This window comes from Melopsittacus undulatus, chromosome 6 (genome assembly GCF_012275295.1).
Source record: "Melopsittacus undulatus isolate bMelUnd1 chromosome 6, bMelUnd1.mat.Z, whole genome shotgun sequence".
Classification (NCBI taxonomy): domain Eukaryota; kingdom Metazoa; phylum Chordata; class Aves; order Psittaciformes; family Psittaculidae; genus Melopsittacus; species Melopsittacus undulatus.
Window position 1 is genome coordinate 50,551,177 of NC_047532.1, and position 15,034 is coordinate 50,566,210.

General features: G+C 43.1%; 1 protein-coding gene across 2 annotated transcripts in view; it reads left to right on the forward strand.

Moving 5' to 3' along the window:
- Positions 1 to 1,657: 1,657 nt before the first annotated feature.
- COLGALT2 (collagen beta(1-O)galactosyltransferase 2) overlaps positions 1,658 to 15,034 on the forward strand; it is a 54,122-nt gene continuing 40,745 nt past the window's right edge. The window contains exons 1-2 of one of the 2 annotated variants that reach the window (XM_031046757.2): positions 1,798 to 1,973; positions 2,526 to 2,610. Coding sequence is in view for 1 of the 2 variants with exons in the window: in XM_005146510.3 (XP_005146567.2) it covers positions 1,705 to 1,973 (269 nt within the window). In the remaining variant the exon portion in view is untranslated. Of the gene's footprint in view, positions 1,974 to 2,525; positions 2,611 to 15,034 lie in introns of both variants that reach the window. The other variant, XM_005146510.3, reaches the window with a different exon arrangement.

Below are 15,034 nucleotides of genomic sequence, written 5' to 3' on the forward strand. Positions count from 1 at the left end.
ACACAGACTGTGTTGTTGCACCTGCACCTTCAGAGGAGTCATGGCAAAGAGGTGTTAACAGGAGGTGCATGTTTCTCCTGAATCTGTCACACAACCTCCTAAAAATGGGATTGTGACACAGTTTGAACATCCCTGGATCCATATGGGTGGAAAAACATAGCTGTCAGCCTTCCACATCAAACACAATTCAGTAGCATTAGTCCCCATCCTCCAAATGCAAGTGGTCCCATGGGAAACAGTGGCATTGTGTGCATATGGATTCTGCTGGCTCCTGCAAAATCCTAATCACTTCATACAGACTACAAAGCTGCTCCTTCTATTTGGTTAATGAATCCAAGCATAAAAGCGACATGTGGCAAATTAACCATGAAAGAAAAGCCTCATTAATGTATCATTCAAGAAGGACAAATTATAAAGGTGTTGTGAAGGGCAAAGTGGAAGAACATGTTTTCAATAATTGTTGGGCAAGATGCTTACAAATTACAGAAGCTTCTCAAATTTTAGTGCAGATGATTTGACCTCTGTAGATTTTTTTACTGAAGTTTACTGTTTTCCTGGGATGTTTCTTTTTGCATTAGTTTTGTGGAGAGTCATCTGGTCAGGAAACTGAGACAATATAGTTTGGTGTGTGTGATAAATCATGTTCTGTAAACAAAGAACACTGCAGACATGAACTATATATATGCTGCTTGGGCTGCAAACAATACCCAATGAATTCAGGGATAATTGCTAAACAATTGTCTGTTTGCTAAATGTTTCCTCTGAGTCTTGCAAGCCCACAAACAACAGTGCTGCCTGCTTAAAGGAAATCTTTGCAAGCTGCAGGAGCTACCTACTCACAGTAAAAACCGGATAGACTGTGATGGGGTCCTTAGAGTTAATTGGAGATTTCATCATGAAAAGGATTTAACATGCCCAAATCCTATTAACTTCTAAAAGAGTTGAGATTACTATGACCCTTTCAAGATCACGACCCAATAATTTTAATTGCTGTAACATATTTTATTTATTTTGTTGTTTAACTGCTGTCGCTCCATTCATGGGAACGTTTCTATAGTGGGCAAGTCAGTGAAATACAGGGACTGTTTTAATCTTCCAGCAATATTCCAGCTGGAGAACTGCACCCTCCACATCCCTCCTGCAGTGTAGAATGCTTACGGTGTGTGAGCCTGCTTTGCCCTGTCATCCTGGGGATATCTGCAAAATACTTTTTGACATAAAAACACAACGTAAACTTCTATCCCTAACGGGTAGGAAAGATGAGGGTGAGATCACGTAAGCAGCAAACTGAGATGTCTGCATTAGCATCAGTGCTTGGAGAGTACACTATAGCGGGAACTGCCAAATGGCTCTTTCCAACCTAAAAACTCGGTTGATAAATGCAGGTTTTACAACTTTACCGGACCGAACTTGCGCAGGTGCTTACCGGCTGGGCTTGACTGGAGGAGCGGGGAGAAGAGAATCTTCAACCGGTCTCTCCCCCCGCGCCCCGCTTGCTGCTCAGCGCCCCTGCAGCCTGCGGAGGGAGGGCCGTGTGGTGCCGGGAGGGGAGCGCTGGGCCGTGCTGGCCACGAGGGCCGGGTTCGGGGGCGCGGTGCCGGGCGGGCGGGCAGGCGGCGGCGCTGCTCCTCCTGCTCCTCCCCGCGGTGCTGGGCGCGCTGCAGCGGCAGTCCCGCACTGCTGGCGCGGCTCCCCGCGCCCATCATGGCTGCGTGCGCCGGGCCCCGCGACCCCCGGCTCCTCACCCTCCTCCTCCTTCTTTTCCTGCTGCTGAGCGGCTGCGGGGCCAACCTGCCCCCGGAGCCACCGCCACCACCGAGCCCCGAGCCCGAGCCCCAGCCCCTGCCCGAGTCGGCTCTGCAGAAGCCCACCGTGCTCCTGGCCATCATCGCCCGCAACGCGGCGCACACACTGCCTCACTTCCTCGGCTGTATCGAGAGGTTGCACTACCCCAAGAACAGGATCGCTCTCTGGTAAGGGGAAGGGGCGAAGCGAGGCTGCGGGACCTCGGCGCGGGACTGTGGCCTGGACCCTACGGCCCCTCAGGGAGCGAGTAGAGCTCCAGCTTTCCCAGTCCTGCTTGTTCCTAGCGGGGGCTCCCTTTCCCGTCGGCGAGAGGGGGGTTTGCGGGGAGTCGCCGGCATTGCCGTGCCGGGAAAGCGGGAAGGGGATGCCTCAGCTCCTCCGGAGAGGGAGGGCTGTCCTGCCTCCGCGCAGCGCAGGTAGCCGGGGATCGGGCACTTCTGGCAGGCCAAGCCGGGGCAGAGGCACGGAGGGCGCAGCTCCCACCGTTGGAGCTAAAGAGCCGGCGTTTGTCTTTGGCACGCCGGGAAAGAGCTCTCCCACCCAGCGGCTGGGCGAGGGACCCTCGAGGGAGGGCGGCCCCACGACCCGCTCCGTTTGGGAACACGGTCCCACGGCAGCGGGGGGAGAGAGGGCTTTGCTGCAGCGGTACGCTGTGTGGTAGCGAGCTGAGGTTTTTCGAGCGAAGCTGGCCTGAAGCCTGGGTGTATTCACCGCTTTAGCATTTGCCCGAATCCGCAGACACGAAGAACTCGCGTCTCGAAGCGAAGAGCCGGAGTGGGAGAGCGGCGTTTCGCTCCCTGGCTGGTAAATACCGGGCTTTGTGGGGAGATGGTGAGGGTTTGCCAGGGCTGGAGGGTAGCCCTGCTGAGTAGGTGCTGATGGGCATTGAAAAGGAGCATTGTAGTCTGAAAGATGGATTCAAAGATGTATTCAGAAGACGCAGCATGGGAGCAGCTGTGGCAGTCAAATGTGTGTCGGGATGGAGAAATTAGACCAGTATGGGAGCTGGTTAGTCTGCCTTTATGTAAGGGTAAAAAGAAAAAAAAATAATAATCTTTCAGCCTGCCATAAATATTGGGAGGAACAGAAATTAATTGGAAAGACCCAAGTGTGGTAATCGTGTAAAATCGGAAGTGGTGCTGTAGAGCCTTATCTGGAGTTCACTTAAGTTAGTGGGAAGACTCCTGTTAACCTCAAAAGTCACTGAAGTTCAGTTTTACTTTGTATAAAGGAATGTGGGGAGGACCCTCACATCACTGGTACTGAAGTGTCATTAAGCAGATAGCGTTAGATGTTTCTGTGCATGCTTCAGGAACTTGACTGTTGCTTATCTTCAAGTACTCTTCAGGTCTTTGCAGAAAACATGGGCTGGTATAATCAGTGAATGGCTCTTTTTTTGCTTCCCTCCCCATCTCCCCATTTCCCCCCCTCCGTTTTGAATTTAGGGTGCACAAACCAGACTGCGATATAATCCTGAATGTGACTGTGGAATTACAAGCTGGCATATGGCAGTGACTGAATGCTTGACTCATCTGTGCGTAGGTCCGTGACTCTTGTTTCATTGATATTAATAGGAATTCTGCTGTTTTGGATTTCATCACAGCAGACACATGTAAGAGTAGATGTTACCTGAACCTACATGTGGTTTGTACTGTGGATTCAGCAAAGCTTGGTGTTTATAAAACAGTGTTACAAAAAACACAGTAAGAGCAGACCTGATCACCAAAATGGGTGGATTCTGAAATGCATCTCAGTGTAGAAGTGCAGAATAAGTTTGGGGTTTTTTGAAGTTGAGCAGAGTATTTTGAGTACATTGCTTCCTTTATCCTTGCTTAAGGTCTCTGCAATATTGTGTGAAAATGTTTGTGAGGACTGTCCATTAAATAATACCAAGTGTAAGATAACTTAAAATATGCTAAAATTCTTATAAGAATATCACCCCATTTAAGAGGGCTGCATGCAGACACAAGGCATGGTTGAATTGGAATATCTGTTGTTGAAAATGCCAAGCTTTATTAAAAAGCTTTCTTTATTTTTTATAAAAAAATTATAAACATTTTTATAAAAATATTTTTTATAAAAAGCTTTTTTTTTTTTTTTAAAGCAACTTTTGTGGTTGCTTCTAGTTGCCAGAGAAATGGATCAGTGCCTGTAGGAGGCAGTGATTCTTTGGAGAGCTTTAATCCTGTTCACTTCAGCTGCCCAGTATGACCTGAGTTTTTTCAGTGCTTGGAATGTTCAGGACGCAAAGTACCCACCAAGAGGAAGCTCACCTATGGTATCTATCAAGTCTCTTGAGAACAAAAGAAACAATACAATCTATTTCTGGAAGCTCATTGCATTTCAGACTTTGTGCCTGACAAGTCCTTTCAACACGTAAATTCCATGATTTACCTGTATCCCTGTGGTGTTGCATTACTGGAATAGCTTAGTGTGAAGAGCAGTGAAGTGGCAAAAAGTTGCATTGCTTCATTGCCACTTACCTTCTACTTCAAAGTTTTCTCGAGTAAGTCAGCATTTTAAAAAGCCTAAGTGTAGGTCTTGCAAATGAAAATGGAAAACATATATCATCTGTTAACTCCCATATGCTCTCTGAATTGCTTAAGGGCTTAAATTCAGCAGTGGATTCCTCAGATTTCTAGGGTGGAAGTTTATGAATGACAGTAAAGATGGGTTAAAAGACAATGAATGAGTTTGAAGTAGACACTAAATTTTCTTTTTGTAGCCTATATCAATTAATCTTCATCTTTGTTAGCCTGAAACTGAGCAAAAGGTGTATGCTGGACAATCTCATGCTCTCTTTTTCCCTTTAGTCTTAATTCTGACTTCTTCAGTTGCCAAGGTTGTGACCAACCTCGGAAGGACTTGCAGGCTACTAATGAATTGAGCAGGCCATTTGGTCTGAGGCCAACTGGCATGTTGTGCCTCAAGTCCTTTCAGTTGAACGCTTCCTTTCTTTCTTCCTTCACCCCCCCAGGAACTGGGAAGCTGCATCCAAACTGCTTCCTGGGGATGGTCACTGGCCTGTATTAACCCCAGCCATCCTTTTGTCAGAATACCAGTGTGGGTGAAGGCTCATCCAGGTACAGGATCATCCTAGTATTGTGCTAATAACACAATGGTGTGAATTTCTGTGAAACACTGCTCTGTGCTGGCCCTCTTTAGCTTGCTGGGGTAGACTTGGCCACAGGCAGCCTGTCTGTGAGCCTTTGGTACTGGCCACTGAGGTGGGAACAGCAAAGACTCCCCAGTTTACCAGCAGAACCCAGGTTCTCTTTCTGTTCTTCAAACTGGTACATGTGTAGCTGTGAAACGGTAATGCTGGAGATGACAGTTGCCCCTCTGGCAAAAGAGGAGGGGGTCACAGCCCTCCCCTCAGGTTGCTTGTGGAAACCCTAGCCAGCATTTGGCTCAAAAATACGTAACACTGTGAGAAATAGGCTATTACTGGATCTGTGTCAGTCTATTTTTCAGCTAGGGAAAGTTCTTCTAGTAATGCTCCTTGTGTGGCTGTGCCTGGTGTGTTTACTGGGATGGGCTGAGCTTTTCTCAGGGCTGTATCTATGAGGCTGTGCCGTGAACCCAGCCTAGCTGAGTTAGGAATCTTGGGTATGTTAGGCACACTTGCGCTATTGTTTGCATTGGTGTTAGACAACTGCAAAGGGAGGGAAAAATGTTCTTCTTTATGTTGGAAAAAAGAGACCTGGAAGTGATAGTGAAGTGATAGTCAGCATGCCCCAAGCCACTTTTGGATGGCTTGGGGTTGTGGATTTTTGTTTTGTTTGTTTGTTTTTTTTGTTTTGAACATTAGCTATGCTGACTCAATGACATTCATTCAATGACAGGTGAGGAGTGTTTGTCAGACAGGTTTGTCTTGGCTGTAGTGATCGAAGTGAAAGCATGTGTATTCAGCAGTTTATCACACTGGTTTACACTTTTCTTAGCCTCAGATTAAGTGAAGTATAGCAAAGAAAGTTGTCTGTAATTTCATCTTTAAATACCTGATGGCTGTGGGCCATCTTCCCCCTCATCTGAAAAGACCTGGGGATTAAGTGTCTGCATGAATGAGTTGGTGGTTGGAAGCAATAATTAGGTTTTTTTTTTGTGCTTGAAAATCTGTGCCTGCTTTGCAGCTCAGATCCTGCTTGTATTTCAGAAATAATATAGAAATTATAGGTGAGATTGGTGGAAATCCGGAATAAATCCCAGATGAGAGATCAGTGGATATACTGTAACACTGGCTCCAGTGAGTGTAGGGTTTCACATATAAGAACTAGTTGTAGATGGAAATAGATGCTGATGAGATCAGTATAATAATTAACCTTCGTAATTACGTATTATTAGCCTAGAACTAGTGGGTGATACTGTATCTGAGGATTTTCTTATTCTACAGCAGTTTGCTTTTCAAATGTGAAAAATTCTACATACAGGACAGTTTCTGGTAAGATGCAGGAATCATTTGAAACTTTTGTGATGGGTGGTATTACTGAGTAGTGTTGGCTTTCAAATGTACTGTTTTCTGTCCTTGTTTCCATTTGTGTAACAAGGTCAGTTTAATCTTCATGGTCAGTATTAATCACTTAGGAATGCTGAAGTTCCAGTCTGCTGGCTTTGTCTGTTGCTTCAGTCCATTGGTGTTTTGCATCTATTTAAAATTTGCTTGTTCTGCTGAGAGTGAGAGTTCCACATGACAATATTAAGATTTTGGTTTTGGAAAATTAAATTGACTTTCCACTTGGCTTGTCATTTAAACTTGCGGGATTTCAGTTTCCCAGTCATATTTGTAGATGTTTGAATTTATTTACTATATAGCTTTAATAACATAGACCAAGTGGGCCTAAGAGTGAGATGGGACTTGCATAGCCTTGGAGTTGCAATTAAGGTGATGTTCATGCTGTACAAGATGCATAGAGACTTTCTTCCAATGAACTTACATTTGGATGACTACATCAAAAGAAACAATGGAAGTAAAATACTTAAACTTTTTTTCCCCCAATTTCTGCAGCTAGAAAATTGAAGTAATCTACACAAGATTCTTGAATTTATTAAGAACAGAGATAGTATTCATAACTGACATTTCTTGATTCTTCTTACTTACTGCAGTCTCTTTTACACTGAAGTGTGTTAAATTTATGTAGGAAATGGAAAATCAGGGAAACTATAGAAATTATGCCATCCCAATATCTGCAGTAACTTTTTTGTTGTCTTTTGGGTCTCTCACCCTCATCTAAGTCTTGGCAAACTTAAGCAAATGACATCATGAGACTGTTCAGTATAATCCTTTGAAGGGAAGCTGAAAATTACTGCTGTGCCTCACTGAGGTCTGCATGGCAAAACTTGAGCTATTCCTCCACTAAAACCTTTGCTGTTCTGTAGAGGAACGATAGGAGCAGCATCAGCTGTGTGATGGCAGTTCACTTGGTAGCAGTAGTTTCTTTATTTTCCTACTGTGGTCACAAATCGACAGATTCTCATACCTTTTTGGTGCCATTAAAGGTCATCTTGTCCCACACATTATACTAGACATGAATGTGAGTACTGGGATCTTTCATAAAATGAATAAGTAGCCCTCTAGAGGTGAGGGGATTATATTGTAAGTATGACTTGAAATGTGTAGTAATTATGTAAGACTAGTGAATATAATATATTGTGTTTGTTGTTTTTTATTTTTTTTATTTTATTTTTGAATCCTACATGCTACGTATCTCTGAAAACGCAGCCATTACTTTGTCTGCTATTTTTTGGCAATTATGTTTTGAGACAGGCCTGCCCTTTTATTGCCTGTCTGTCCATGTCTGTCACTTGTGTAATTGTCTACCTGGTGCCTTGTAACACAGGTGTTGTGTTTAGAGGCTAGATGTCAAAAAGATGTCAAAAAAGCCAGCAGGACAAAGTTCAGTATCAGAGACTGTTGTTTATTATAAGACTTTGCATGCTTTGAAAGTTCAGGGAGAACTAGTTTTCAAGAATTCTTATTTTTCTTTTTATAATATGTACAAAGTAGGAGTGAAAAAGCCCCAAGGGATCATCCAGTTCATACCTGCCTGGGGCAAGATACTTCTTCATCCCTGATTTGCCTGTTGCCCCAGTTTGGGCTTCCCCATCCAGTAGAGGGTGGTGTCTTTCAAGTGCACTTGTGTACTGTCATGTCTTTTGAGGCCTGTTCGAGTGTGGGGGGAGTGGAAGGCAGCTGTGGGAATGTGTCAAAAGACCAACCACAAACAGTGCTGGCTGTCAAGTGCTGGAGTTAATTTGTCCCTTAAAAATGTCAGTTTCGCCTGTGTGTTCCTAGCATACACGCTATTGCAGTTCAACTTCTGGTGAATCTGAAGCAGGTATCAGTTAGGCCTGGTTCAGGGGAAGCCTGCCTAATTCTTGGTGTCATCCCATTATTACAGTGACAAAAGCCTCTTCCCTTTCTCACTGCTTCTCCAATTGGAGTATCCCAGGTCTTATGCATGAATATTTTAGAATGGTTAAGGTTGGAGGGCACTTCTGAAGGTTGTCTAGTCCCAACCCCTGTTCAAAGCTGGCTCAGGTGAAGGTTGCCAAGTACCATTTGAATTCAAGTTTTTAGTATCTCCAGGCAGAGAGACTCCATAATCTCTGGTCAACCTGTTCCCGTGAGGCAGTCACTGGCAAGGAGTGTGCTGGAAATATATGTTGGCTGAGGGCAGGTCTATCGGGGGCAAACCTTGGGATAAAGACAAGACTTGCACGAAGATTTGGTGTTCCGGTAGTTTTTGTTCCAGTAGCTTTCTCAGTTTTTTACGTTCTTTCTACTAAATCAAGTGTGGGGTTTTTTTTTCAGAAGGCTCCCTGGTCACTGCTAGTCGGACTCCTGAGGAAGAAACTGCAGGTGTTTGAGTATAACTGGAGAGCGGTTGGTATGGCATGAGTCTGCCTTAGCACAGGAAAAGAAGGAGCTTCTGCTTGAGGGGCTGGAGGGGATAGCACGACCGCTAGACCTGTTGCCTGTCAGGATGTATGTTGAAGCATAGATCAAAGGGTGTTTTTGATCTTCTGTGTAAAGTATGACAACAGCTGCAATTATTTGTTTCAGTCCACTGAAACTGAAAGTCTTTACAAACCGTATGGGGATTTTCTGAAAATAGATCTGTGATACACATGGTGTGCAGAACATTTGGAGCTGCCCATAGCCAGTGCTCACTGTCATTCTTTGGTCCTGGGGAACTTCCAAAAGACCATATGGGCTACAGAGTAGAGAGAGGTCTGAGCTGATGCAGGGTGCTGTCTGTCAGAACCTGGAATTTCCTTCCTGTGGGATGATATCTCAGACATAATATAATTTCAACATGTTTATATGCATCTCATTTCCTTTATTTTATTGAAGCATAATGTATGTTGATGGTCCTCATTGCCAAGGGTCGATTATATCTAAATGGGGCTCACATGCACAAAAACTTCAGGCTAGAGGAACAAAATTTATTTTCACTACAGGGTGGATTTTGGCATCTTCTGTCAGAAGTCCAGTTCCTTCAGACAGGCTTGTGGCACTGCTAATAGACTTATCAGTAAAGAAAAAGAGACTTTGAAATTTATTTATTTATTTTTAATGAAACTTCACTATTTGCTCCATTCGGGGCCTGAATCCAGGTTTTAAACATAGATATGATTGGTTTCCATCATACATGTGTGCACCCATGCACATGGATATCTATCCATCAGTGTCCTTGGACATATTTGTTATTGTAGAATGACTCTGGTTTTATTCCTGGCAAGTTAATGGAGGACTCAGTAAATATGTGGTGATTTAAAACTTTTTCTAGCTTACTATAGGGACCAAACGCCATTTGAAATCATATACCGAAGTTTTCTAAGAGCCATTTTGGTTATGATAATGTTTTGTAGTGTAACATGTTGATCCTCTTCTTGACACATACGGCACTGCTAAATGAATGATTTAATTTTGTAGCAGAGACTGGGTAGGGAGTTTCACTGCAGAGGACTGGAATTACATTAACACAGTATTTCTTATGTTTCTTTGGGATTATTTGAGATAGCTGTAAGGCATACTGGTAAATAACACCTCCTTATTAAGGAGTGAAGGGTGGTTTATCTTCTGCTTTCATTCTGACCAATTATTTACATAGTCAATATGTCTTTCCCTTTTGCTAATGTGTAAATATACTGTCAGGTAAAACAGCATGAAAGCCTGTGGTGTTGTTTTGGGATGGGAATACGTTTACAACAAAGTCTGTCCTTGCTCCTTTTCCAGGCACTCTTAAAACACTGTCACTGCTGGAGATGACAGCTTCAGTGTTTCCCTGGTGCCCATGTGCTTGTAGTACAGGTTTCTGTCTGTTTCCCTTTCATTCTGTCTATGTGCACTGATAGGATTAATGCCCTTCTTCTAAAAATAAGCAGGTTTTGATCTGGACCAGAAAATGCATTAAGTTTAAGGCTGTCCCCACCTTGGGCCCTGGGGCTCATGATCATCTAAATTGCATGGCAAAGCAGAAGGTAGTGGGAGTCCATGTAAACTATAGTGCCGGGGTAGGTCTCATATAAGCTCTTTCACATTGGTTTTGTAAGGCTTCAGCTCCAATAAGGATTTTATTTCTTTTTCTTAAGATTTTTTTTTCCCTGTAAGGAGGAAAAATATGATTTATTATTCCCTCTCCTCCTCAGGGTACAGACTTCCCTTAATTCTAGAAGGATTTTTTGCTTGTTTTTCCTCTTTGATCCCTCTGCAGAGGAAAGGTTATGCATGGTTGCAGTCTGGTTTGAATTTTGCCAGTGGCAAAAACTAGGTTCAATAACTGTGTTAGTTTATATCCTGACCCTGATAGCAGCTGGTTTATCTCTTCAGTTCGCAGATCAGAATCTTGGTTTTGCTACTTGCTTAACAGCTGCTCTTAAAACAAATGTCTTGTGGTACCTTTGGGAATAGAATAGGAATTTAAGGCTGGTTTTTTACTTATTTCCTCAGTATTTTCAATCATTCTTGGCCTTACAAGGTACTTAGGAAAATTGGAGGAAAAGGCTGTTTCATACACTGAACTGCTAATTGTGATGTGGAAGTTAAATGTTGAACTCTGACAAATGCAAATGCTTGAATGCTTTTTTTTTTTTTTTTTTTTAGTTTATTGGTCAGAATCCATCCCCACCAGACTTCAGCCAAGTGAACATAAGCAAGTTCCTATAGTCGGACAATTGCCCACACTGTGTCATTAGATAGTCAAAAGCCATCTTGTGGCAAGTCCTTGAAAAGGGTTAACCAGGAAGTGTGAGCATTAAGACAAGTGAAAATGATGAGAAACCTTTTCCATTCCTATAGTTTATGTCTAGGGTGCAAAGAGGAATGTGGCCTATGAAGCTCTGCAGCCAGACTATTCCCTTTCAATTGTCATCACTTACAGGTTTATGTGAGGATGCAGGGATGTTATGACATCTCTGTATCAAGAAAAACAAACCAATGTGTTTAAGTGAGATTAAAAGCTCATTGGAAAGGAGCCAGGGTGATTTAATGTTTGCTGCAGAGAAAACAGGTGCATATAGCACTGACCTTGGCTGCACTGCCTCAGCTTGTTGCAGCTGGTTAGTTGTTTTCCGTGATGCATGCTGGAGTGTGGTCCTTGGCTGCTTCATCTTGCTGGTTGCCAGTAGGGAAATGACTTTTTGGGGTAGTTATATCTCCCAGCTGCAGCTCTGTGTGTGAAGATAAATAAATGCTGCAACAGGAGTGATGGAGGGTGGGTGGTGTACTGTCCCAAGGTGCTTACTTTCAGTGCCATTTTCAGTGTGAAATCACAGAACCCTGAGGTACAGCTGCAGATTTGCTGCTCAGTGGAGTTTCAAAGCTGGTGTGGCTATTAATGCTATTAACTCCCCTTGAGGCTTACTGCGGGTGTGTTTTTGCTCTTAAATTCTTCTGAAATGAAAAGTCCCTTCCTAGTCTAACCAGAACTTGTAATTGACTCCGTAACCCATCAGGAGAGTGACAAAAATATTTAAAGCTAAGTGAAAAGCACAACTCACTACACTAGAATAGCAAGAATCCTAACAAGAAAGACGTATTGAAAGATGAAAAGTCAGCATAGGAACTATATGACTAGGGCAAAGGCTAATGTTTTTATTTTGGAAAACAACAAGCCTCAGGCTTTTTCTTATTTCTGAAAACAGAAGGATTAAAAAAGTTCTGGTGCCTCAGGATTTGATGCCTGCATTTTATGTCTCCTCAGTTCTTACATAGAATTACTGGTAAGGACTGGGAAAAGGAGAATTGAAGTGCCTGGTTTGTTACTTGGTCACTGAAACTGTGTTTTGTGTTGCTATATTGTTGATACAGTATGATGTTGGTGTTGGCCTTGCATGGGGGAGGTGTGCTCTTTAGGTACTGGGCAGGGAGGTGAAAGAGGTGTGGTAGGAGGTGAGCCAGCTGTGTGTCCTTAGAGAGGATGAATGGAAGGAAAACAGGATCTTCAGAGAGACTGTCCAAAACAAAGGTCCTGAACCCCTGCGTTACAAAGAAGGAGGTATGGCTAGAGACCCCCTTGAAAGAATAATGGATGAAGACTCACAAGGAGGGAGAGGCTGGAAACTTGGTGCTCTGACAACATTACAAAGGCTCTTTGGTGGTGGTTCTGCAATTGCAGAACACAAATAGGATTTGGAGAACCAGTGAGGGGAAAGCTGTCCTGTGAGAGACTGCTGAAGCTCATTCACATGTCTGCATGAAGTTTTCTGTACAGACCCATCTCCTGGCTGTGATTAAGGTTAGTCCCTAGGGGTGGGGTGGGTTTAAAGTTTAGGAAAAAAGGTTTGGGAAGCCTCTTTACCTTGCTGAGGGCCTAATAGTTTAGGAATGAGTCCCTGACATCAACTATTGTAAGGTTAATGTTTGGTAAAAATGTTGCCTTTGATTCAGACTAGTATTCTGTTTGGGAATTTCTCCTGCAAGAATAACTGAAATTGGGGTTGATGTTAGGACTTAGAAAATAAAACCTGATATATGTTTGTCCAGACTTAAAAAGTCAGGAGAAGGAGTGGTGTCAGTAAGGACCAAAGTCTGGTAATATCTTTCATCATGATCCCTTACTACATGAGGCTTTGTATTGAAGTTACATCTTGGGAGTGGAAGACTTTGAGAACTCCAGTTATTTCTGACCTATGCAGATCCTACAGATGAAGAAAAGGGAGTGTATGACAGAGTGATTCCCCCTGGGATTCTTTAGGTGATTGTGGATAGGAGTAAGATTTGGAAATCTGAATTGTTGCTGGATTCTGTGTGACCAACGGAGTTGGAAAGAAGGCTGGTGTTGACTTGGTATTTTATTCTCTATTAGTGTATGTATGTGGTTTCTCGTAATACTGCTGGAATTAATGCCTGGAACTCTATAGCTTCCATAGTTTGGCTTGGTTCTGTCTCCTTCAGTGCAGTCAGATGGAGGTGAGATGTTGGTAGAACTGAATTCGTTATGTTTTTTTTTCTGTACAGAACAGTATACATCAGGGGTAGGTCTTGGGAGTTTCAGGCTGCTTCAGACGGGGATACGAGCATATTATTCAAGTCCTGGAGGTTTAGAAAGAGGCCTGTTGCTGTTAGGAGCCAAGTGCTGTGTGCTTTTTTGTACTGTTGATGTGTACCATGTTAGTGTCTATTTTAAGGGCAAGGATAGAGAGTGCAACTGTTCCAGACCCCAAAGTGTTCAATGGAGCTGACAAAATGAGGAAGAGGCCAGGGGCTGATAGGGTCTTAGGCCTGATGTTCTTGCAAAATAAAAGGCTTGAAATTTCCTTGTGCCTGAAATTAAATGTATAGTCCTGGTAGCTGTTGGGAAGAGGCATCAGCATACCCAGTTCCTGTAACCAAGCAAGGAACAACAGAGTAGTAGAACAGCACTATGCTCAGTTTTCCCAGTCTTATGCCATTAAATTTACTTGACTCACCCACATAAATCAGTTTCTGGATGCTGCTGATGTTTGCTCCAAATGATACATGCTTCTTCAGTAGGAAGTTCTGGATGGAGTTTCTGTTTAGTTGTCTGAGATGACTTGTCTCCAGGGTTCTGGAGAAGCTGATCTGGACTCTTCTAAATGGTTTAACAGAGAATAATAATTGTTTTTGGGTTTTTCTCCTCTTCAAATATTTTTTTCCCCTCTGGCTCTGGCTGTCATTTTAACTACACTCATTTTTCAAAACACTAATCTGAAAAAAGCTGTGTGTGTGACTGGAATATGAAAATGTCACTGCTGCTCAATACCTTCTCAATTTATGATTTTTTTAAAATGCCTTTTTTTTCCTTAAAACTGGATTTCAATGCAAATTATAATTGCTTAAGTCGTGGAGTGGAGGAGTAGGCTTGTGATACATGTTTTTATCACTCCTTGCACACACACACTTCTATGCTCCCTCCTTCCCCCTTTTTTTTCTCACACAAACAAGCTGGTTGTTGCTTCCACAAAAAGTCATGTCAATGAGTTGTTATTTCAGACTAGTGAGCTCATAGCTGTCTGCTGGCAGAACAGTGCTCTGACTTCACACAGACTAAGGCTGTTGCCAGGTTTTTATTGCCTAATACCTGTGCCTTGAAGGAAGTTCTGGTTTATAGAACAAGAATCAAGCTGCTACCAATGGTGTTTCCAGCAGCTACCAGTTTGTAGTGAACTACAAACATCACATCTGTCTATAAATGTGATGCAAATTTAAGGGAGGAGGAATATGTTCAAAGCTAGTCTGGGGCTGAGGAAAGCAGTAACTTCTTTTCTACCCTCCAACATATTGTAAAGCCAGTGCAATGGTATTGGTTGATCCTGCTACCTGTGGAGAGCTTCAGTCACCTTCAGGTTTGCTATATTGTCTGCTGCAAGGTGCATCATTTATTGCTGCACTTCGATTATAGACGGCATCCTTATTTGAATGCTGACTGCCCAGCCACTTCAGAGCAGATAGATTTAAATCATAAGTGTTAGCAAGCATAAGTTTGGCATACCACAGAGATTTGCTGAGGAGAAAGGTCTCAGTTATTTTTACCTCTCCAATAGAGTGAGCTCTCGAAGGAAAAGTAATTGTGTATTACATCTAACAGCAGTAATCGCCTGCCTGACAAATCTGACCAGGTCCTGTTGCTACTGCAGAACATGAGTCCAAGTTGCATACTCATAGATAGGAACATCTGGTTGTAACAGTTCAGGCACATAGCTGGACCAAACTCCAGACTTTTCTGTTCTGGAGGATGTATTCTTCCAGGTCTCCTGAACTGAC